The 23,279-nt window shown below is 40.8% G+C and overlaps 1 protein-coding gene across 2 annotated transcripts in view; it reads left to right on the plus strand.

Moving 5' to 3' along the window:
• psme4a (proteasome activator subunit 4a) overlaps window positions 1–23,279 on the plus strand; it is a 34,500-nt gene that overhangs the window by 10,096 nt on the left and 1,125 nt on the right. For both annotated transcript variants that reach the window (XM_039783701.1, XM_039783702.1), the window contains 41 exons: window positions 150–213; window positions 303–377; window positions 781–903; window positions 1,003–1,095; window positions 4,503–4,768; window positions 4,859–5,045; window positions 5,168–5,257; window positions 5,358–5,422; window positions 6,414–6,564; window positions 6,763–6,861; window positions 6,963–7,032; window positions 7,143–7,210; window positions 7,329–7,544; window positions 8,561–8,718; window positions 8,869–8,964; window positions 9,431–9,486; window positions 9,605–9,661; window positions 9,815–9,870; window positions 10,289–10,387; window positions 10,984–11,046; window positions 11,146–11,241; window positions 11,422–11,553; window positions 11,668–11,877; window positions 14,839–14,975; window positions 15,231–15,281; window positions 15,361–15,490; window positions 15,607–15,688; window positions 15,806–15,962; window positions 16,106–16,175; window positions 16,276–16,401; window positions 16,493–16,645; window positions 16,793–16,897; window positions 17,005–17,096; window positions 17,178–17,309; window positions 17,451–17,659; window positions 18,601–18,686; window positions 18,829–18,957; window positions 19,865–20,020; window positions 21,610–21,772; window positions 21,862–21,995; window positions 23,065–23,205. In XM_039783701.1, coding sequence (XP_039639635.1) covers window positions 150–213; window positions 303–377; window positions 781–903; window positions 1,003–1,095; window positions 4,503–4,768; window positions 4,859–5,045; window positions 5,168–5,257; window positions 5,358–5,422; window positions 6,414–6,564; window positions 6,763–6,861; window positions 6,963–7,032; window positions 7,143–7,210; window positions 7,329–7,544; window positions 8,561–8,718; window positions 8,869–8,964; window positions 9,431–9,486; window positions 9,605–9,661; window positions 9,815–9,870; window positions 10,289–10,387; window positions 10,984–11,046; window positions 11,146–11,241; window positions 11,422–11,553; window positions 11,668–11,877; window positions 14,839–14,975; window positions 15,231–15,281; window positions 15,361–15,490; window positions 15,607–15,688; window positions 15,806–15,962; window positions 16,106–16,175; window positions 16,276–16,401; window positions 16,493–16,645; window positions 16,793–16,897; window positions 17,005–17,096; window positions 17,178–17,309; window positions 17,451–17,659; window positions 18,601–18,686; window positions 18,829–18,957; window positions 19,865–20,020; window positions 21,610–21,772; window positions 21,862–21,995; window positions 23,065–23,199 — 4,837 coding nt within the window. In that variant the 3' untranslated portion in view covers window positions 23,200–23,205. The remainder of the gene's footprint in view (window positions 1–149; window positions 214–302; window positions 378–780; window positions 904–1,002; window positions 1,096–4,502; window positions 4,769–4,858; window positions 5,046–5,167; window positions 5,258–5,357; window positions 5,423–6,413; window positions 6,565–6,762; window positions 6,862–6,962; window positions 7,033–7,142; window positions 7,211–7,328; window positions 7,545–8,560; window positions 8,719–8,868; window positions 8,965–9,430; window positions 9,487–9,604; window positions 9,662–9,814; window positions 9,871–10,288; window positions 10,388–10,983; window positions 11,047–11,145; window positions 11,242–11,421; window positions 11,554–11,667; window positions 11,878–14,838; window positions 14,976–15,230; window positions 15,282–15,360; window positions 15,491–15,606; window positions 15,689–15,805; window positions 15,963–16,105; window positions 16,176–16,275; window positions 16,402–16,492; window positions 16,646–16,792; window positions 16,898–17,004; window positions 17,097–17,177; window positions 17,310–17,450; window positions 17,660–18,600; window positions 18,687–18,828; window positions 18,958–19,864; window positions 20,021–21,609; window positions 21,773–21,861; window positions 21,996–23,064; window positions 23,206–23,279) is intronic.

A 23,279-nucleotide genomic window follows, 5' to 3' on the forward strand; every position in this document is an offset into this window, starting at 1 on the left:
CAATCCCCTACCTACGGTAGAAAAACGAGTACCGTCACGTTTTCAGAATTTTGGTACCAAAGTACAGGGCCTCGTGATATCTGTAGTTAAACGCCACATGTATGTAGTTCATAGGGTTGTCTTCTGCTTTGTAACCATTTGTTCGTCAGGTTGTGGTTCGATGAGTTGATCACCTTATGGTTGTCCGTGCAAAATCTTCCAAGCTGGGAAATGGTGAGTAGATTGTTTTAAAATATGTCTGAATGTACAATAGACAGTATTTCTGGCTTCCCAGCGTAACATGTTTTCCTACATCTTTGCAGCATCTGGTCAACCTCTTTGCTCGCTTGGCCAACGACAACATTGGCTACATTGATTGGGACCCTTACATCCCTAAGGTTTGTCACTTTTTTTCTTTCCACCACCGACTACACAGATTAGTAACTTGTTTGTTTTGATTTTTGTGGCACATGCTCCCATGTGTGGCCTGAGCTCTATAATTTGGGCTCATGGTGTGTATTTCATTGCCACTGCTGCTTGTCAGAGAACAAACTATTAAGTTTCCTTGTTGCTCTTGGTCACTGATGGGACGTGACTTGCATCATGCTTGCGTTCCAACTGAGTGACTGTTTTGATCCATGCAACAGCACTAGCATGAGTTATTAATAAACATACACTCCTGACCCGTTGAGCCCAATTAAATGTAATGGGCTTTTATCAGTTTTACAACAAATAAGTCCACATCAAAATAATCAGACATGGAATATTTAACCCTAATTGTTTTGTTTTTTCACATTTCAGATTTTCACAAGAATTTTGAGGAGTTTGAATCTCCCAGTGGGGACCAGTCAGATGATGGTACCACGATATGTCACTAATGCCTACGACATCAGCCATGTGGTGCTTTGGGTCTCATCCCTCTTGGTTAGTTCATTATTCCTAAACTTTGTGTTTGGTAAATAATTGCAGCCACAGTTAGTGTAGAGATTATGGTCACAATCACCTTTACTGTGTCACTTTCAGGGTGGACCCAGCAAGCAAGCTCAAGCACAGCTCAGTGGCCTTTTCAACAGTATTACATCCTTCTTTCACCCATCAAACCATGGCCGCTGGTTGGTGAGTCACTTCTTTCTTACACACAGCAGTTTTTTTAGTGACCCAACAGGGTCAGCAGTAGGGGTGGGAATCTCTTGGCAACTCACGATTCAATTCTGATTCAGAGGCTAACGATTCGATTCTAAACCGATTATTGTTGCATCGATGCAACAATTTTTTTTTATGTACATTTCCATGCGTGATTTTTAAAAATATACATATAAATCTGAGTTTGCTACTCAGTTTGCTAATCACTTCCTAGACAAAACAGCTAGACAAAGCTTAGATGTTGACATGTTTGTCACACACAAGTTTTAATGAAATGTTTTGTCTACTGAGGTTTTTGTTTTGTAGTCATTCCATGCTTAAGCCTTAAACATGCTTGTGAAAGTCACCTTCTCTCCCAGTAATCTTCCATGTCAGAGGCTCAGTCATGTTTAAAGGTGGATAATTGGCTTCTTAGAACATGAAGGTGTCAGATGTAATGTGATAAAGTAGATGAACAGCCTATATGTGTTTTGTCTAATTATTTTATGTATGTCTTATTAGGCCTGTCACGATAACAAATTTTGCTGGACGATAAATTGTCCCAGAAATTATTGCGATAAACGATAATATTGTCATCGAGAGACCATTTGCATCTAATATAATGATAATGGCATAATAATACAGGTACACCTTTTCAAAGATCAATACACTTTTATTTCTAAATAATATTTAACACTGGAACTGGAAGACATTTTAAATATCCAGAACATGTCTTTGATCTCCTTTAGTATGTCGTCTTTCACGCTGATGTACAGTTGTGGAATTGCCGTTTGTGACACGTAAGTTCTCAGACTACAGACTCTGTACTACATTTTTACAATGATTTAACTCTAAATATTAAATTTAAATAATATATAATTAATAAATTAAATATATCTGTATGGCTATCTGCCACATGGCGAGTAAATGTACCAAAATAGTTCTGTTTTTCAGTCTTCATTTTGGCGAAGGTGCGGCTTCTGCTCCTCTTCAGGTCGGAGCGCTGGTGGGCGGACACACACACACACACACACACACACACACACACACACACACACACACACACAGGTGCAACTCTGACATACTTTCCACACTCGTGTCCGCGGACAGCTGTAGGCTTGTTCCGTTAATGTTCGGTGCATTGTCCGAAACATGCAGCCACTTTCCTGAAACCGCTTGCGAGACTGACCAGCGGTGTATGTCCGAGCCCGTCTCCACAGTCTCCACCTGCAGGTTGTCAGCTGTGTGGTTTGGATTGAAAGGGAGAAACGAGGCGGCAAATAACACGGTGGATATCGGCTCATATAGGCCTACTTTCTTTTGGCCTTTAACGGCACAAGTGCTGCGGGAAACCCTGCTCCAACTCTCAACTAGCGTTTGTCTGTCTCTGTCTCTGTCCCGCAGTCCCGCCCCCCCACAAAGACCATGCGACTGAAAAGAGGGTTCACTTCCTCGTTCGCTAAGGAGGCGAGTGGTCCTCCAGTCTCTTTGGTAGAGAGAGACGAGGAAAACAAACAAGCATGCAAATGGAAATTATCGCGGCCGGAAAAATTATCGAGCTCATTTTTTTTTATCGTGCGATAACTCGATTTATTGACTATCGCGACAGGCCTATGTCTTATTAGATCATGTGTGTATATACAAAATTTAAATCTTTTTCTCCTTTTGGCCATTTTTGTGTGTTTTTTTTCTGCACTCTTGCCAATACTCTAAGTTGTTGTCCATTATCCCATCCTCTTTCAGTCAATCTGTTTTCTGATTTGTACTTGTCTGGAGACAGTTACTTTTAAATAAAAGTCAACACATTTAAAAATCGATTATTAAATTATCTGAATAAAGAATCGAATCGTTCTAGAGAGAATCGCGATGCATCTAAGAATCGATTATTTTTCCCACCCCTAGTCAGCAGGTCAGACTTTTCTTTGGTAAATGAATAGTACAAAAGAGCTGATAAATAAAGGAAATTTTAGGGAATTTATTTTTCTTACTTATGTCTCCATAGCATTAAATATTATGAACCCAACTTTAGCATGGGATCATAAATGTATGAGCACCACTGTAAATCAGAACTGTGTAGGTTTGGTTTGATCAAATTTGAATAGTTATTATAATAATTTATTTCATTTATTTTATGAATGACAGTGTTATCAAATTTATTTTAGAAGTAGCTAAACTGATAGGTGCACGGAAAGTAGGGAACAGAGAAAACTAATAATATAGAATAAGAATTATGATAAACAACTGAAATCAATAGGAAACATGAGTCGTGATGGTTCGACTGCTACCAGATACATCACTCACCAAGCTTGTTCCTACTATAATGCTAACACGTTAATACAGCATGCCATGGCGCTCGGCGGCACAATGACAGAGTGCAGACAGAGTCACTCGTCATCATGTTTCTAGGAAGCTTCCTGAACCTCTCTATCAACTTCAAAAATAACAAGAGGACATGTGAGTGAGATGACTGCAGTGCTATTAAAGGTCACTGGGAGCAGGGCCAAATGCCGTTCTGTTTTGAGGACCCTCCTCTACTTGTTTTGAAGGACCACAGGCAGCATTGTGTCCTCATGTTGCTTGGATCCAGGTGAGGGTGTCATCCACTTACAGTAGCTGTGGTTTTATCACACTAGTGCAGTGCCCGTTTAAAACGCTTGGCCTGTGATATCGCTGCTTTTACCTTTCTCCAGAACCATTGTGCCCCGAAATACTTATAGACGGACCCCAAAGTCAACTGTATACTACCGACTTCCTTTGTACTTCTACTTAACCCTTGTGTGACTTTGGGTCACATTGACCCGTTTTCGATTTTTGTTTTATATCAGAAAGTATGGGACGTAGAAATAAGGGCTGAAAATGTGTAGAAGAAAAATGTAACAATTTAAAACGTTGGGTTTTTTCAAGGTTGACGGGAAGACAACACAAACGTTGTACTACTACATTTACCTAACAGAGAAATGTTACTGGTTTTGTTGAAGATTCAGATTTTTCTCGCAAAATACAACAATTAAAATATAATTCATTTCAATTAATTCAGCTATCCAGTATTACATTAGAGTTGAAAGCTCCACCTTGAACAGACAGTAAGTCCATTTAAGTACAATGTGCTGATATCACCTTTCTTTCGCTCTTCACTTAAGGTGAAACTCAAGTGATTTGACTGTACTGACTGTAAAGTGATCCCCATACTTTGCACACATACATACAAGACGAGCAGAGAAAGCTGTGTTCAGTGTCTTGGTTTGTGTTTGTGTGTGCATTATGTCATCTGTGTCTCCAGATGCTCCATACACCCTCTACTTCTCTATTTGTCCACACTACACGGAGGCACACCATCTACCTGTGTGTCACCCCTTTGTCATGTATTTGTCTTTTTTTTGTCCCTCTGTCCTCATGTCCAGATGAAGCTCATGAAGCTGCTCCAACGTCTCCCAGCAAGCGTGGTACGGCGGCTGCACCGAGAGCGCTACAGAAAGCCCACATGGCTGACACCAATACCAGACAGTCACAAGCTCACAGAGGAGGATATCACAGACTTTGTGGAGAGTATGATGCAGCCGGTGCTGCTGGCCATGTTCAGCAAGACGGGCAGTCTTGATGCAGCCCAGGCCCTGCAAAACCTAGCTCTAATGAGACCTGAGTTGGTCATTCCCCCCGTGCTGGAGAAGTAAGTTTGTACTGAATTAGGGAATCTCAAGGATAAGGCCACATTTTGAAATAAACACAAAGGGCTAATTGTTCTCCGTCTCTACCATAGAACTTACCCTGCTCTGGAGACTCTAACAGAGCCCCACCAGCTGACAGCCACTCTGAGCTGCATGATTGGTGTGGCACGGAGCCTAGTGTCAGGTGGGCAGCGCTTTCCTGAGGGGCCCACTCACATGCTGCCTCTGCTCATGAGGGCTTTGCCAGGCGTTGACCCAAATGACTTCAGCAAGTGCATGGTGCGCTCCAGTGTTATTCATGTCTATCTTCTTCTTACTTTATTTTTTTGTGTGTGTGTTTTTTTTTTTTTGTTTTTTTTTAAACCTATTAAATCTGATACAAACATTCCTTTCCCCCACAGATCACATTCCAATTTATTGCTACATTTGTGACTCTTGTGCCTTTGGTGGACTGTTCATCTGCCCTACATGAAAGAACTGACTTGACGGAGGTGAATTAATATTATTTTTCCTGGCCTTGTCAATGAATAAATGCAAAGTGTTAAATGATCCTTGCGTATAGCTTTTTCATATTTTTTGTATGACTTCCAGGTGGAAAGAGAGATGTGCTCAGCCTCCGCTGAGTTTGAAGACTTTGTGCTTCTGTTCATGGACAGGTAAGTGGAGTTTCGATGAAGAACATTAAAAGACAAGTCATTCATCAGCAGCTGTTGCTCCCTGTTACGCAGTTATGATAGGATAGATTGACAAACTGGAATAATTCTCTGTAAAATATTGTCCTATTAGTGCTCTATAGTTAGTAGTAGATACAGCAAAGGTACTGCTCGGTCAAACTGGTTTATTTGGAGAAGAAACAAAACACTTGGTCATATTTTGCCGGAGGATATATCTATCACAGGAACACATTACATTGGTGGCTTTCAAATTAGTTGTTGGCGTTTTCATGTACATTATTGGATGACTGATGGATGTAAAAAAAATATATATATACAGTACAGGCCAAAAGTTTGGACACACATTCTCATTCAATGCGTTTTCTTTTTTTATTTTCATGACTATTTACATTGTAGATTCTCACTGAAAGCATCAAAACTATGAATGAACACATATGGAATTATGTACTTAACAGAAACATGACTTATATTTTAGATTCTTCAAAGTAGCCACCCTTTGCTTTTTATTAATAAGGGAAACAATTCAACTAATTAACCCTGACAAAGCACACCTGTGAAGTGAAAACCATTTCAGGTGACTACCTCATGAAGCTCATTGAGAGAACACCAAGGGTTTGCAGAGTTATCAAAAAAGCAAAGGGTGGCTACTTTGAAGAATCTAAAATATAAGACATGTTTTCAGTTATTTCACACTTTTTTCTTAAGTACATAATTCCATATGTGTTCATTCATAGTTTTGATGCCTTCAGTGAGAATCTACAATGTAAATAGTCATGAAAATAAAGAAACACATTGAATGAGAAGGTGAGTCCAAACTTTTGGCCTATATAAAATTTATATATATATATATATAAATTTTATAGCATTTAAGAGAAATGTATAAGTAGATAAAGCATCATAACCAGCAGTATTTACTCCATTCAGTATTTTAATTGAAACAATATCTTAATTTTTTTTTTTGTTATCTGGACAGATGCTTTGCCCTGATAGACAGCAGCACTCTGGAACAAACTCGCGAGGAAACGGAAACCGAGAAAATGACTCATTTGGAGAGTCTGGTAGAGCTCGGCCTGTCTTCCACTTTCAGTACCATCCTCACACAGTGCTCCTTGGACATCTTTAAGGTTGACTTTTCACACACTTGTCTCATTCCACATTTTTTATTCTCTTATTTATATTTATTTGTGTATGTATGTGTGTATATATATATGTGTGTATATATATGTATGTGTGTGTATATATATATATATGTATGTGTGTGTATATATAAATATGAATGAATGAATGAATGAATGAACATATTTCTTACATTGTTTTAACAGGTGGCTCTGGAAAAGGTGTTCAACTTTGCAACCACCAACATCTTTGAGACACGTGTAGCAGGGAGAATGGTGGCTGACATGTGCAGAGCTGCTTCCAAGGTGAGTCTTGTCTACTCAGACTCTTAATGTGGGCCTAAACCATCGCCTTCCTGTAGCTTATTAGTTTACTATCTTCATCCTCCCTCTGCTTCTGTTTTCAGTGCCACCCTGCAGAGTCACTCAAGTTGTTTGTGCCACACTGCTGCAATGCCATAAACCAAATCGCTGTCAGTAAGTGCTCACCACACAGGAATACGTTTTTCTACAAGAGGAGGTTTTCAAACGCATGACTCGTGTTTTCTTCCTTGCCTGACACACTTCTTTCTTCTTTTTTTTAACAGATGAGGAAGTGTTGAATGAGGAAGAGCTTGACAAGGAGTTTTTGTGGAATCTCCAGCTACTGTCTGAGGTGATTTAGACCACTCATGATTTACTAACTTAACCCCTAAATTCCTGTATTTACCAACACCTCCTATCTGTAATTATGTATCTGTATTTTTACTGGATATTTTCCATGTGCACCCCAGGTGACCCGGGTGGATGGTGACAAGGTCCTACCCTATCGTTCTAACCTGGTCCAGATTTTGCAGTTGACGCTCCACCTTAAGTGTAAGCAGGGCTACACTCTAGCTTGCAACCTGCTGCACCACATCCTTCGTTCTTCAGCCCTCACCTACCCCACAGAGTACTGCAGTGTGCCAGGGGGCTTCCACCAACCTACCAGTGACTACTTACCCATCAAGGTACTAATATTGATTGGTTATCAATTATATATAATATATACATATTATTGGTGATTTCAGAAGCTTAATCCAATCAGTTTTACATTTACATTAACTTGTAACCAACAACAGTCTTTCTTTGTCCCACATATCTGCTAGGTAAATTTGTGTTTAGAAACTTCCATGACCAAACTTGTGCGATTTTTTCATCATATTACTCTTATCATCCCAACAAACCAGTGAGAGATTGGGTTTTAGAAACTGTTTCAGACATTTGGTTTTAAACCAGATGAGCGATACAATTCTGTGGCACTCTCTGTGACCTGGTTTGAATAATTGTCCGAGCCTCTAGTCAGTGAACACAGCCCGCACTTTAATCCAATTATGTTGCTTCCTTGATGGAGGCATAGATAGTAGATCACTTTGCTGGATTACTGTACAACAAGAGGGATACAATGTTTCACTTGTGTTTACCACAGTCACCACAGTACTACTAGTACGACAGGCCTGGCCTGGGGGGGATGTGTTATGTGTTGCGTCAGTCTGAAAGTTGTCTTTTAATTAATGCCATATATATTTGGTTTTAATGCAGTGATACGCTGTATGTCTAACCACATGTTAAATTGCATACATTTAGCTACTTAACACACCAAAAATGGTGTCAATAGAGATGCAGTTCTGCAAATCATGATTTGATGTGTGCTGGGGATGTCTGCTTTTTTTTTTCTTCTTTTAACTAGAGAGAAAAAAGAAATCCTGTCTCTCCAACTGGCAAGTTTGTGTGTTGACATTTAAGTTGCATTGGCAATATTCAGGTCCTATTTGGTATATTTCCACATGTGTACCAGATGAGAAAGTAACAAATTCCATGTGTTCTTTTCCTAATTACACATATATAGTGGATATCTGAGTTGTACCACAATAAAATGCAAATGGGTTCACTTTTATTAGGTGGTGTTAATGTAGCCTGACATTTCTTTCTTACTAGTTAAGATATAAAAAGTATAAGCTTTGCTCATTGTCTTTATCCCACGCAGGAGTGGGGTCGTCCTGGGGACCTGTGGAATTTGGATATCCGGTGGCATGTGCCCAGTGTTGAGGAGACCTCCTTTGCTTTTTATTTACTGGACCTGATCCTCCAGCCTGAACTTCAGCGTCTTCAGAGATTTGCACAGGGGGAACAGGACATGAGCAGGTATGGAGGAACAGTGTGCACAGGTGTGCTCCATACAGAAATTACATTTGGATTTGTACTCACTAGATGTACATTAGATTCAGTCCACTTTAGTTTATTTTGTTTGGTTCTGTAATGCATATGATAGGTGTTGACTTTTGTGTTTTTCAGAGATGACGTCCTACAAAGCCTGACCATTATTCAGCACTGCCTCCTTGGAGCTGGGAGTCTGATGCCTCCACTTAAAGGAGAGCCCATCCCTGAACTGTAAGCAGTTGCATTCACAAAATAAAATCTGTCCTGACCAAGAAATCCAGAGAAAGACACTGTTGGTTAGCAAATGTTAGTTAAAGTATCCTTTAGGGAAACAGTTAGCAGATGTGTTGGGTTCTTCTGGAGGTAGAGACCAAGGAGTTTGTTGATTTCATATTTGATACAAAAGTAGAAGCACATACATCCACCCCCCCCCCCCATGATTGACAGGCTCATATTCCATAAAAATACATAGATCGAAGGCCTACTGGATTTGCACAAAACAAAGAGAAATCTCCATGTATGAGTTACTTATATACATGTAATTGTTTCATTGCAGTATTGTTGCTAACGACTGTATGATGGACTTAATATTGGACAGATGTTTCAAGGCACATTTTTTATTTCACAAAATTAGTTTTCAGACACCATTTCAAATTGCACTTAGTTAACTTGGCTTTGAACCTGCTTTTTCTCCCAGGGTCCATAGTATGGTGAATCTAGATGAGACCAACCTCTACACAGGAGTGGAGTATGGTACGCAAGTCACTTTTTTATTAAGTGTTGGATGATGAAGCTGTTGCCCACAGTACATGTAAATCAAACAGGTTTGTTGGAGTATAACCTGCCACTGTAATATTATCTTTGCCTGCAGATGACTCCAGAGAGAACTACAGAGATGCTGTCTGTAGAGTGATGAGACAGCTGCTGCGTAAGTGGTCACTCTCTTTTAGGCTTGTGGTCTTTTTTTGTTCTACAGCCACATCCCTAACCAAGTTGTAGTCACGTTTAACTTAACAGGCAAGCTAACAATATACTGTAGGTCTCTGTCCTGCCATCTGATTTCCTTTACCTCTTCTTGCAGATTACATCCTTGAGCACTCTGAAGATGACACCAAGTCTCTTTTTTCCATCATCAAAGTAGGCTGGCAGTAACATGATAGCATTTATACCCTTATTTGTATGTGTTGAATGATATGCCTACCTCAAGGTTCAGGCTATGGGGCTAATTTGCATGTTGCACCCCCCCCCCCGTACCAACATTTGCTGATATGTTTGGCTCATATCTACAAAACTGCTGTATACCACTGTATTACACATCCTTCAAACAAAACATACACTCAGGTGGTATCTTTTAGAATGCCACATTGGAGCAGTGTGTGTAAGTTATTCTATGCTGCGTGGGACATTGTGTAGGCAAAGGTTATCAGTGAATTTATTTGAATCATGTTTGCCGTCTTGAATCACTCACAATCTCAAAACAGGCTATGGCCAGTAGCTGATGTATTGATCCTATCTCCCAACACTAATCACCATTTTTGTCTGTGATACCTTTCAGATTATCAGCGACCTGTTGCACTTCAAAGGTTCTCACAAACATGAGTTTGACTCCCGCTGGAAGAGCTTCAACCTTGTGAAGAAATCAATGGAAAACAGAGTAAGAAATGTTATTGAACTTTTGTTACTTTAGTACTACTGTTATCCTAGGAAGGAGTTAAAAAAAAAAAATGCCCTCTCTCACCAAAGCTTAAATTACAGTAGATACATTAGTAATAGGGCTGTACAATAAATCGTTTTTTTGTTTGTTTTGTTTTTCGTCATCACGATATCAACTGTCGCAATATACACATCACGAAAGGCTGCGACCTATCACGAAAGACACTCCGAGATGTTTTGTGTTAGTTGAAAGAAAATTACAGTTTAAAATGTAACTGTTATTCTTTTTTTTAGTGGTGCCTTTTATATTCAAGTCAATGTTCTATTTCAGATAATAAAAGAATGTTGGAAATGATTTCAAAAAGCAATTTGTTTTGTATTTTAGCAGAATACTGAAAGCAGCAGAAAGGCAGCACTGAGTTAGTTTTAATATCTGCTTATTTATAGCAAGTAATATCATGATAGCGATATTCAACAACATTATCGCATATTTTCCTCATATCGTGCATCCCTATTTAGTGATACTTGTATCACATCCTATATTTAAAACTGACTTGGTAATTTAGAGTGTGTAATGCCTTGCCGTTGAACTTGCAGCTTCACGGCAGAAAGCAGCACATCAGAGCTCTGCTAATAGACAGAGTCATGCTCCAGCATGAGGTAAGTCCTTTATAATAACATTGGGTAATTTCTCTATTATTTTTTACCATTTCTGACTTTGAATCTTGATAATCTAATCTATATCTCTTGTTTTATCAGCTGCGAAAGCTGACAGTGGAAGGATGTCAGTACAGGAGTATTCACCAGGAACTGTTGAGGGATCTGTTGAGGCTTTCCACAAGCACCTATAGTCAAGTGAGTTCCACAGCAATGCATTATCTCCATCATATCAAGGCATTTATTCACTTCCTGGGTTGTTTAGTGTTATCACAGAGTAGTTATTACACATCATAAATCAAAAATATGTTTGACTAGTGTTCTCAATACACCTGAAGTAAATAATATGCTAACTGAGACTTTTTAATTACCTTCCAGGTACGCAGCAGAGCTCAAAATGTGTTGTACACTGCATTGGCAACCTACAATTTCTGCTGCAGAGATCTGATCCCCCATGTCCTAGAGTTTCTCAACCCAGACAACAGCAGTGTCACACAGCAGCAGTTCAAAGTATGACAGTCCTCTCTGGCACATCTGCTCTAAAACATAGAAACTCACAAAGTTTTACATTTGCAAGAATTCAAGTTTCATATTTTCTCAATAACATTCTGTGTATGTCTCCAGGGTGCCTTGTACTGTCTTCTGGGGAATCACAGTGGCGTGTGCCTGGCCAATTTGCACGACTGGGACTGCATAGCCCTGACATGGCCCGCCATTGTACGCTCTGGCCTCAGCTCAGCCATGTCTCTGGAGAAGCCCTCCATTGTGCGGCTCTTCGATGACCTCGCAGACAAAATCCATCGCCAGTACGAGACTATCGGCGTCGACTTCTCGGTAAGAAAAACACCCGGAACACTTTCACAAATGGATCATAGAATTCGCAATTGTGATATCTGCCTACGCCTATAAGGGTCATATAGATATTGCTACTTATCAAAATAACACTCTCATTCTGCTGTTGTCTTTGCCTTGAATTCACTCAGAATTTTCTTTTCAATACTGTGGGAAAGTTTTAATCGACATTGACCTTACAAACCTCGAACTTGGTCCTTAAAAACTTGATAAATGAAGAAACTCTCTGGTCAGTCTCTGTTGTCTTAAATGAGTTCTTGTACCAGGAAATGGACTCCCATCAAAAGCTGCATAAAGTCAGTTTTTTAATTCCTGTCCCCACCAGAAAACAAGGTCATAAAGAGAGGCATTTATGGTTCCTCTCAGCTGTTTAGCCTTCTTCTCTAAACAAATCTAGTCAAAACCAGTTTCCATCCAGCATATCTCAAGATATTGAGACTAGAGCTGAAGATCTTTGCCCGAACCCAACGGGACCCGACGGGTTCGGGCTTAATTTCTATTATTTTTCACGGGCTCGGGCTTAATTTCTATTATTTTTCACGGGCTCGGGCTTAATTTCTATTATTTTTCACGGGCTCGGGCCGGGCTCGGGCTTGCGCTTCGGGCTGTGTGGTATATGAGCGGTCAGCTGATGTGTTTCGATTAGCGTGAAAATGGATCCTGAGGAGGTGAAACGGAGGCTGGTCTCTGGAGGACTTAATTAATTTCTATGTTCCAACTTCCAAGTGGCCTATAGCCTCCGTTATTCATGAATAAATGATGTTAAAAAATGTATAAATGACTCATTTTTTATGAAAGACAAAGGAGCTTTGTGCGTGCGGCGCAGTCTCTTTTTTTCTTTCTCTCCCTTTTCCGCCGAGTGGTGCGTGTGCCCGCTCGCGGTGCGAAGTGCGTGTCCGACACTCTAATGATGCTGATAGACGGCCTTTATAGTCGGGCTGTAAACGGGTTCGGGCTTTTAAAAAGCTGTCAATCAAAATGTACGGGTCGGGCTCGGGCCTAACTCTGTCGGGCTCGGGCGTTTTTGGGCCATACTTTTAAGGCCCGATTACAGCTCTAATTGAGACACCCCATAGCCTTCTAATTTTTAAGACTGGACAGTCTCTGCACCAAAACTAGTCACTAAATAAAAATGTGTACCCATATTACTCTCTGCTCTCTGTCACTCCAACATAGCTATACAAAGAAAAGCCAATATTTTATCAGTCTCCCCCACTGTGTCTGCTCTTCAGCAAAGTCTAAGTTTAATTTCCCTCCCACAATTGGACAAATTACAGCTGGGAAAATAAGTATTGAACGCGATTTTTCTCAGTAAAGATATTTCTGATGGGGCTATCGGCATGAAAATTTCACTAGATGTCAGTAACCGCAACAAAATAAGATATCAAAACAAATAAGTCCATAAATTAAGTTGTGTGTAATGAAGTGAAATGATACAGGGAAAAAGTTTTGAACACACTTTGTTCCTTGACAGCTTCAAGACGCCTCCTGTATGAAGAAACTAGTCGCACACATTGCTCAGCTTTGATTTTTGCCCATTCTTCCACACAAACTGTTTTCAAATCTTCAAGGGTTCGAGGGGCATCTTCTATGAACTCTGATCTTCAGTTCTTTCCAGAGGTTTTCAATTGGATTCAAGTCGGGTGATTGACTGGGCCATTCACAGCTTTATTTTCTTTCTCTGAAAGCAATTGAGAGTTTCCTTGGCTGTGTGTTTGGGATCATTGTCTTGCTGAAATGTCCACCCTCGTTTCATCTTCAGCATCCTGGTGGATGGCAGCAGATTCTTATCAAGAATGTCACGGTACATTTCTCCATTCATCCTTCCTTCAATTATATGAAGTCTGCCAGTGCCAGATGCGGAAAAACCGCCCCACACCATGATGCTCCAAACTTCACTGTTGGTATGGTGTTTTTAGGGTGATGTGCAGTGTCATTTCTCCTCCAAACATGGTGTATGCTATGACAGCCAAAGAGTTTGATTTTGGTCTCATCTGACCAGATTCTATTCTTCCCAAGTCATTGGCTTGTCCAGATGTTGTGCTGCAAACTTTAAGCGAGCTTCCACATGCCTTTTCTTGAGCAGTGTTGTCTTGCGTGGTGTGGGTGCATAGAGGCCATGGCGGTTGAGTGCATTACTAGTTGTTTTCTTTGAAACAACTGTACCTGCTTCATCCAGGTCTTTCTGAAGATCTCTGCGAGTGCTCCTGGGTTCTTCGACAACTCTTCTCAGTATTCTATGGACTCCTCTGTCAGAAATCTTGCGAGGAGCACCTGGTCGTGGCCGGTTAATGGTGAAATGATGTTCTTTCCACTACCGGATAATGGCCCCAACAGCGCTCACTGGAACTTTCAGAAGTTTAGATATTCGTCTGTAACCAATGCCATCCGTATGTTTTTCTACAATAAGCTTGCGAAGGTCTTGGGACAGCTCTTTGCTTTTACCGATCATGAAATGCTTCTTGAGTGACACCTTGGTAATGAGAAACTTTTTTATAGGCCATCAATTAGGACTAATCCAGCTGATATTAATTTGCACTAATAGGGGGCAGGATTGCTTCCTAAATACTGACAGATTTCAGATGGTTTATTGGCTTCCCATGTATTTTTACACCCATTTTTCTTCATGTTTTCAATATTTATTCCCATTATCATTCCACTTTATTACACATAACTGTCATGGACATACTGTACATGTTTTGATTCCTTTGTATGTGTGGATTACTTGGGTTGTTACTGACATCTGAACGCTTTGGTACGCTTGGGTATAAAACCTGATTGGTCGGTGTGGACTAGCTTCTGGATTACTTGGGTTGTTACTGACATCTGGTGAAACTTTCATTCCAATAGCCCCATTGGAAATATATTTACTGGGAGAAATGTTTACGCGTTCAATACATTTCATGTCTGATGCTATAGCTTTTATCTTTTTCATCCCTTTAGATCCCTGGGGAGTGCTGTGCTGTGGCCAAACAACTTATGATTACTGGAAATCCTGTTCCCAAGGAGCCTGTTCCTTCAGAGGAAGAAGTAGCAGAAGGTTTGACCAGGCAGGAGCTCAAGAACTCCGAGTCTGTTGAGTAAGTTCACATCAGGAACAAGACAACAAATCATCATCACGCCAAAGACCTTCCCCTAAATTTGGCTCCTCCTCTTTGAGCAACTACTTTGATATAAAATGGCTAACCCCGCAGAATAAAACAATTAAAAACAAGACGGACACATAACCCATCTGTTAAGATGATGTGCATACTCTGCATACAACCTTCATGTGAACAAGAATAGGTTTGGTTACGTAAAGTTTCAAATACTAATACTGTTTTATGTTTTTGTAGGAAATACAAACAGCTCATTGGTGATCTGCTGGACTTCCTCAACAGGAACATGTAGGTTAATTTAATAGTGATCAAATCCTGTTTATATTTATCTATTAGTCTGTAACACCTGCTTTGTTTAACATCCCAGGCCTTGGAAATTCGAACACATTGCAATTGGCTTCCTGTCGTTGCTTCTGAGAGATGACCATGAGCTCCCACCACCTGCTGTTACGTTCTTTGTCAAAAGCCTCAACCATGACTCCCTCTATGTCCGCAAGGTTTGGCATACACATATTATGAGACATGCAGTAGCAGTGCTGTGATTCTACAGCATTGGTTGCGCTCCAGTCTTTCCTGTGTTTCCTTGTTTGAAAGGTCTTATTTTGTCCTTTAGGTGGCGATATCAGCTGTTGCAGGGATAATGAAACAAATCAAGAGACCGCATAAGAAGGTCCCTGTCAGCCCCTCCGAGCTTTGTAAGCATCACAAGTTTTGTTTGTCTAGTGTCCTTGTGTATGGACATTTCAGTTTTTGTGTTTCTAATTATAATTTCTAAAACTTATGACAAAAAAATCTTTACTCATCTCTGGTAGGTGGAGTGAAGGAGCTAAGTGGTGCTGTAGCAGCCGGGGACCGTCTAGACAACCAGTGGCTCCAGTATAACAGCAGCAGCCTTCCACACACACAGCAGGACTGGGATAGCTGTGTGTTTGTGGAAAAGACCCACTGGGGATACTACTGCTGGCCAAGGTTTTTAGTTGATGTCTTAATCATTTTTTCTTTACTTGACTGTCCTTTGCGGTCTTGATATATATATATTTTTTTATTGTTATCTGTCCGACAACATCTTTCACCTTGTTTTTATTTACCATCACCTCATTACTGTTCTCCAGAAAACTGATGATGTATGCACCACTGGAGGAGCAACCCAAACAGAACCTGACCAGAGAGGAAATGACAGAGGTTTGTCATACACCCCCCCCCAGAAAACATAATACATTCAGTAATGTGAAGTAATAGTAACTGCATGTAGTAAAATTACATTTCATGCCCTTCCCAACAGCGGGAACAGATCATCTTTGACCATTTCTCAGACCCGGTATTTATCAACCAGTTCATCGAGTTCCTCTCTCTTGAGGACCGTAAGGGCAAGGACAAGTTTAGCCCTCGCAGGTTCTGTTTGTTCAAGGTGAGATTCCCTGAGAGCGGTGTTAAATGCAGAAAGCAACTTAAGTCAGTCAATAAAGAAATAATTTCGTCCCTCCTTCTGCTATCTCCAGGGATTGTTCCGCAATTTCAGCGATGTCTTTCTTCCCCTGCTGCGGCCACACATGGAGCGCCTTGTGGCCGACTCCCATGAGAGCAAGCAGCGCTGTGTTGCGGAGATCATCTCTGGACTGATCAGAGGCTGCAAGCACTGGAGCTACTCAAAGGTACGGAATTGAAACTCTCACTGAGTAAGGTGGCTAGATGTTCCACGTTGGAAAGTCACCTGATTTTATACAAAATAAATAAAAATGCTACTACCATAGGTCTTACAACGCAAACAAACCAGTACATACACTTGTGCTCTTTTACAGGTTGAGAGCCTTTGGGAGGTGTTGTGTCCACTGCTCCGTACTGCCCTGTCCAACATCACAATAGAAACGTATGCAGACTGGGGCACATGTATTGCCACAGCCTGTGTAAGTGTTTGCTTCTTTATATCCATCATGTCTTTATCCTTCCATTTGTCAAACTTGTGTCACTCATCCTTCCTTCCATACAACTCTGATGTTTCTGTTTCGTACAGGAGAGTAGAGACCCACGCAAACTCCACTGGCTGTTTGAGATGCTGATGGAGTCTCCAGTCAACGGCGAGGGGGGCTCCTTTGTCGATGCCTGGTGAGTAGAAAGGTTGCTGCCTGAAGCAGATGTTGATGTGACTGACAAACTTTGATGATTGTGCTTCTTTTTCCTTTCCAGTCGTCTCTATGTGCTGCAGGGAGGCCTAGCTCAGCAGGAGTGGCGCGTTCCAGAGCTCCTCCACAGGTTGCTGCAATACCTGGAGCCCAAACTAACACAGGTCTACAAGAATGTACGGGAACGCATTGGCAGGTGAGGTCCTTTTCACACCTCTAGTGAACGTGTACTATTTGTCATTACTTTTTTTTTTTTTTTTTTTTTTTTTTTTTTTCTAAAATCGTAATCCTTTTTTTTGTGTCTCATCTTATTCTCTCTAAATTGGTATCCTTCCAGTGTGCTCACGTACATCTTCATGATTGATGTCAACTTGCCCTACACTCAGCCTACCACCTCCCCGCGCATTTCGGACTTCACAGAGCGAATTCTGTTGCAACTGAAACCTCTAACCGAGGGCGATGAGGAGATCCAGAACCACGTGGTTGAGGAGAATGAGGTGGGAGAGCAGGATGAGAGGACGCAAGCCATCAAGCTGCTCAAAACAGGTTGGTCAAGAATCTATCACTATTACTCTGAACTCAGCTGTCACATTGAGTACTGGTTATTGTAAGAATGGCTGAAACAATTAGAAGTTAAAGGGCCCCTATTGTAGCCTCGTGAGACTGTCCCGATCTCGCAAGCTCCAGTTTTCTACTCGCAGATCAGTCTGGCATCTTGAGATAGAGAAAATTTGGAGCCGTTCGCCAAACGACAGACCAATCAGCGTTGGTTTTGAGGCGGGTTTAGGTGTGACTCAACGAAAGCGACTGTTCAGTCTAAACAACACTGCAGTTTCCACAGATAAGATTAGCGTAGCTATCGCGCAATTTTTATCCGAATTAGAAAGTTTTCCTTCATTGAAAGAAGAGCGAAAAACAGCACTGAAGGCTTTTCTCGGAGGAAAAGATGTTTTTGCTCTTCTCCCGACTGGTTTCGGCAAGAGTTTGATCTGATTGGTTGATTTGGTCCGTCTATCACCAACATAGGTGGTGATAGACAGATGGTTTATACAATCAGCTAACCAGTATTTTCGCCCCTTCCCAAAAGTTCACCAACGGAAAGTTCCCAGATGGATATGCAGAGGAAATGCGAAGCAATCCATCTGGCGGAGTCAAGTTACCCCTATTGTGCTCATTTTCAGGTTCATACTTGTATTTTGTGTATCTAACATGTTTCCATGCTGTCATGTCTTTCTACACATATATAGTATAGTTGTGACATCACAACCACCCGGTAGTCATGACGGCGCTATAAAACGGGCTGTGTGCATTTCTCTACACACACACACACACACACACACACACACACACACACACACACACACACACACACAATATGGGACCTTTTAATTTTAATCAGAAAATTAATCTCTTTTTGTCAAACACCCACAATTAAAGCAGAGCCTCAATTTTGTAACATAAAAATGTCTGTCTTCAAATGTCTGCAGTGCTGAAGTGGCTGATTGCAAGTGCTGGTCGCTCCTTCTCCACTGCTGTCCCAGAACAACTACGGTTGCTTCCCCTGCTCTTCAAGGTAAAGCACTCACTCATTAACTCATAGCTTTGATCTGCTACGTCACGACCAATTTAAATTTTTGATGCTTAATGTATACACCATAAAGGGACTGAAATTGACACCAACCTTTCCGTCAACCTGTCTCTGTCCTCTGTTCCAGATTGCGCCAGTTGAGAATGATGACAGTTACGATGAACTGAAGAGGGATGCAAAGACCTGTCTGTCTCTGATGTCTCAGGGACTCCTTTACACTGAACAGATCCCCATGGTCCTCCGTGCCCTGCAGGAGGTGAGTCATCTGGAAGATGTGGCTGTTATTCCACTTTTCACCCGCATCACACATGACTGGGCTGTTCACAGCCCCTCACATCTTATAACCTGTAAGGTTAATACGCAAAAAGATGAAAAGGTTCAAAGGGAACGACAACTGGTTACGATTTTAGAATCTGCCCAGCTGATCATTCATTCTTGGGTGAATCTGTTACATAATATATTGGGTCAGTACAATAGTGTGCAGCTACCTGGAGAATAAATGAGAGAACCTGAAAAAATTTAACTGACTGGACGATTCTCTGGCAATTTTCCAATTTTCAACTAGCAACAGCAAACATAAAAATAAAGAGGAATAACCAACATGATATGCAAAGTCGATTAACTAACAACTATAAAACTGAACAGTTCCAAGCTGTGAACTGGTATGACACACATGCAGAGATCAATTTGTTCATGCTCACAAATTCTGATTTCTGTTACCCATTTGATGTCCTATAGATAATGATTAGGGCTGTGCTCGATTGAAGAAATTCTTAGTCAACTAACACTCGTTCAATTGTATCGACTAAGCAATTAGTTGATTTAATCGACAGATCTGTAAATCAGAGTTTCTCCGCAAAGAGTCATGCTAAAGCGCCACTTTAATTCTTGTGTTTACCAGAGAAGTGCTCATACGGTTCTTGGAAATAAGTCATTCAGCATGAAAAAAGCATAAAACATGACTAATCGACTATATAAATCTTTGTTGACTAAGACCAAAACGACCGATTAGTCAACTAATTGACTAAGAGGGAGCAGCCCTAGTAATATGAGATAATGGAATTCCACAAAAAAGTAGCTCCATTACAAAAAGACTCACCCAGGACATGTGGAAAGAAATGCCCAGAGTATGTTGTTGATGTGTTTATTGTTGTGTGCTGCAGATTGCTGGCAGCACCTCCTGGCATGCTCGCTACACGGTGCTCACATACCTCCAGATTATGGTTTTTTACAACCTGTTCACCTTCATGAGTGACCAGAAAGCAGTGAATGACGTCCGGGCGCTGGTGATACGACTGCTGGAGGATGAGCAGCTGGAGGTAAAAGCAACCATTCATTTGCAACTGTTAAACATTAAAATCATTACAAATGTAAAGCTGAAACATTGCCAGTCTGGCATAACTGTCAGAAGATGGTTGAAAAAATGAACAGACACAAGGCAGTCTGATTATATAATGATCACTAAGCTATTGGCCAATACATGCTTGTTTATGCTAGCAGGCAGTCTCACTGTTTTTCAGCTTCACTGTAGTGATTCAGCACTCTCCTCCTGGCTCCCCCCCCAGTCCTCTAGCCATTGCTATGGAAACCACAGGCTGCAGTAATCTGTTGCTATGGAGATAACGTTCAGATTGAAAGAGGATGAGAGGAAGAGGGATGGAGTAGAGACAAAGGAGACGTTGGGGGATGGATGGAAGTAGCCATTTTTACTTGGCCTCTTAAACTAACCTAAGCCTGGTTTTATAGGCCGTCGCCGTATATGACTTACATGGCTCTTATTTCGTCAGGATCACCGTTATTTATTTTTTTATTAGCTAACACTGGTGCCAAGACACATTTCATGCATGCAATGACCCCTTTCTTTTGTTACATTACTAAGTGAGGAATCTACCTTCCCTTTTTAAGAGAAAAAAAATCTGTTCCATTATTTAGACAAAACAGAAAACCGTATAACTTGCTGTAACATCTTTGCCCTAGTGGTTCTATTTTAATCTAAAAAGCATTTCCTCTAGAAAAGGCTGTTCAAAGTTCTGCATAATATCCATTTCAAAGTGTACCTTTCTTGCTGAGAATTTCACTAAGAAAAGCCATTTTAGCTCACACTATAGAGAAGCATCCGCAGACACACATCCACCCCCAGTCCCCAGCTGGCTGCTATTTCCATCCAGCTGGCCAGGGTACTACACACTAGTGGAAAACCCTGTCTAATGACATTGTTGCTATGGTATGTCTTACACAGTGCAGAAAGACGTCGGTAGAAATGTTCCTAATGACTAATTTCCCTGATGTTTAAACGTAGACTAGTCGACTAGTCTAAAATTTCGAAAACACTCAAACTGTCAACATTGACCACAATTTAACCTATAAAGTTACAGCAGCCTTTTCTCCTAACGTCCACACGTCTGTGCTAAATGTGGTGTCGCATTTCTCCGGTCATGTAGTTATATGCCACTTTATTCTGACACAGCCTACATACAACCGTATTTAAATTTTCACCCCTGGCCGTATGATCCCCACACGGAGGATCCAAGCCCCACCGTTTTTGGATGACTCAGGAACGACCGGGTTCTCTTTTAGTGTATAAATCAGTCTTACTTTGTAATGTGTCAGTGAGTGGCACTTTACATTGTAAAGTTTATGGAATAACAATGTAGTACAAAATATCTTTCAAGTATCCAATTAACAGACAGTGTAAGCAATGTCTGCTGTAGCTTGTCGATTACTGCCTCGTTCCTTTCAGGACATTATTATGTTAATTACTGGCAGCAAGTTCCAGAATAATCAGTTATTTAATCCATGTATACTCGGCTGCACTATTGTAATTGGGTTGTAATTAATACTGCACTGTAGTGACAATAAACTTTGAACTTCAACCTTCCCATCCCCTCTTTCTGCGGTTGTTTTCTAGGTAAGAGAAATGGCCGCAACTACACTGAGTGGCTTCCTTCAGTGCAATTTCCTGTCCATGGAAGCACCCATGCAGGCACATTTTGAGGCTATGTGCAAGACTTCCTTGCCTAAGAAGAGGAAGAGGGAGCTCGGCTCTATAGTGGACACCATACCATCTGCTGGTAAGGAACTTGTCCAGACTATATGATTATATACTCATTATGATGTTCTCTCTCATTTTAATGGAATCCCTCCTGTTGTGTTTTTGTAGACCTGGTGCGGCGCCATGCAGGTGTTCTCGGGTTGAGTGCTTGTATTCTCTCCAGCCCATATGATGTGCCCACCTGGATGCCTCAGCTGTTGATGGACCTGAGTGCTCACCTCAATGACACACAACCTATTGAAGTATGTGTAATCACCTACTTATCACTTTATTCTGTTGCACTGGGATTCTTTTTTCAACCTTATTTTTTCCCCAATTGCCTAGCTCTTGTTGTCAACAAAACCAGTGCAGTGTCAGTTATTTACGGTGTTAGAAAAATGTGTATATCTATATTATATATTAGTGCTGTCAAACGATTAAAGTATTTAATCGTGATTAATCGCATTAATGTCATAGTTAACTCGCAATTAATCACACATTTTTATCTATTCTAAATGTTCCTTGATTTCTTTTTGTCCCATTATTTATTTCTTTTTTCTCATTTTAATGCTCTTATCAACATGGAAAAGTGGATCGGCTTGCTTTGTGCAAATTCTTTGTTTTTTTTAATTGAAAACAACATTGGCATATACTGTAGTGTTCAGTTTCACACTAACATCCATGTGCTTCTGTCTGAAGTCACCCATTGTCGCCTGGCTTTGACGAGGGGGCGGAGAATCCGCATCAGCTGTGTGCTCGGCCATCAAGTGGTATTTCAGACTGGACGTGCTGCGATGACAGCTCCGTTCACAACGACAAAACACACAGATCACTTTGGTCTTGTCAATGGAACCATTTGGCAACTTTTTAAAAGTAAACTTTCCATTCAGAATCTTATTGGCATCCATTTCGGCGTCTCGCGCTCGCCATCCACTCAAAATGTAACGTTAGCCTACTACTCTTTGGCCGGTTCGCAAGCCCAAACAAGTGTACGTGCGGCGTGCCTGTTGTTTTGTTTCCGGTCTAGCTAGATCCGGTGTGGTGTTGTAGTTTTTCTAATGTTACTAGTTGTTGCAACAGCATGTGAACAAAACTACAAAGTTTGCTAGGCCAAAAAGAACGCTAATCTCGTGATAAAAAAATTGACGTTGTTAAAATAGGTTTGCGTTAACGCCGTTAATAACACATTTTAACGTTAACTGACAGCACTAATATATATATATATATATATATATATATATATATATATATATATATATATATAAAATATTTTCTTTTTTTTCTCTGAATAATAAATTTCAATAGCCATAATTTGTATTTTTGGCCTTCCAGATGACTGTGAAGAAAACTCTGTCAAACTTCCGACGGACTCACCATGACAACTGGCAGCAACATAAGCAGCAGTTCACAGATGACCAGCTGCTGGTCCTGACTGACCTGCTGGTCTCCCCCTGTTACTATGCCTAAGACCTGGTAAAGCATTTTTAACTTCATGCTGAAACATAAATATTATTGAAGGCGCTTTAACTAGTTTTAGTCATTACTGA

The sequence above is a fragment of the Perca fluviatilis genome, chromosome 19 (assembly GCF_010015445.1).
Source record: "Perca fluviatilis chromosome 19, GENO_Pfluv_1.0, whole genome shotgun sequence".
Taxonomy (NCBI): domain Eukaryota; kingdom Metazoa; phylum Chordata; class Actinopteri; order Perciformes; family Percidae; genus Perca; species Perca fluviatilis.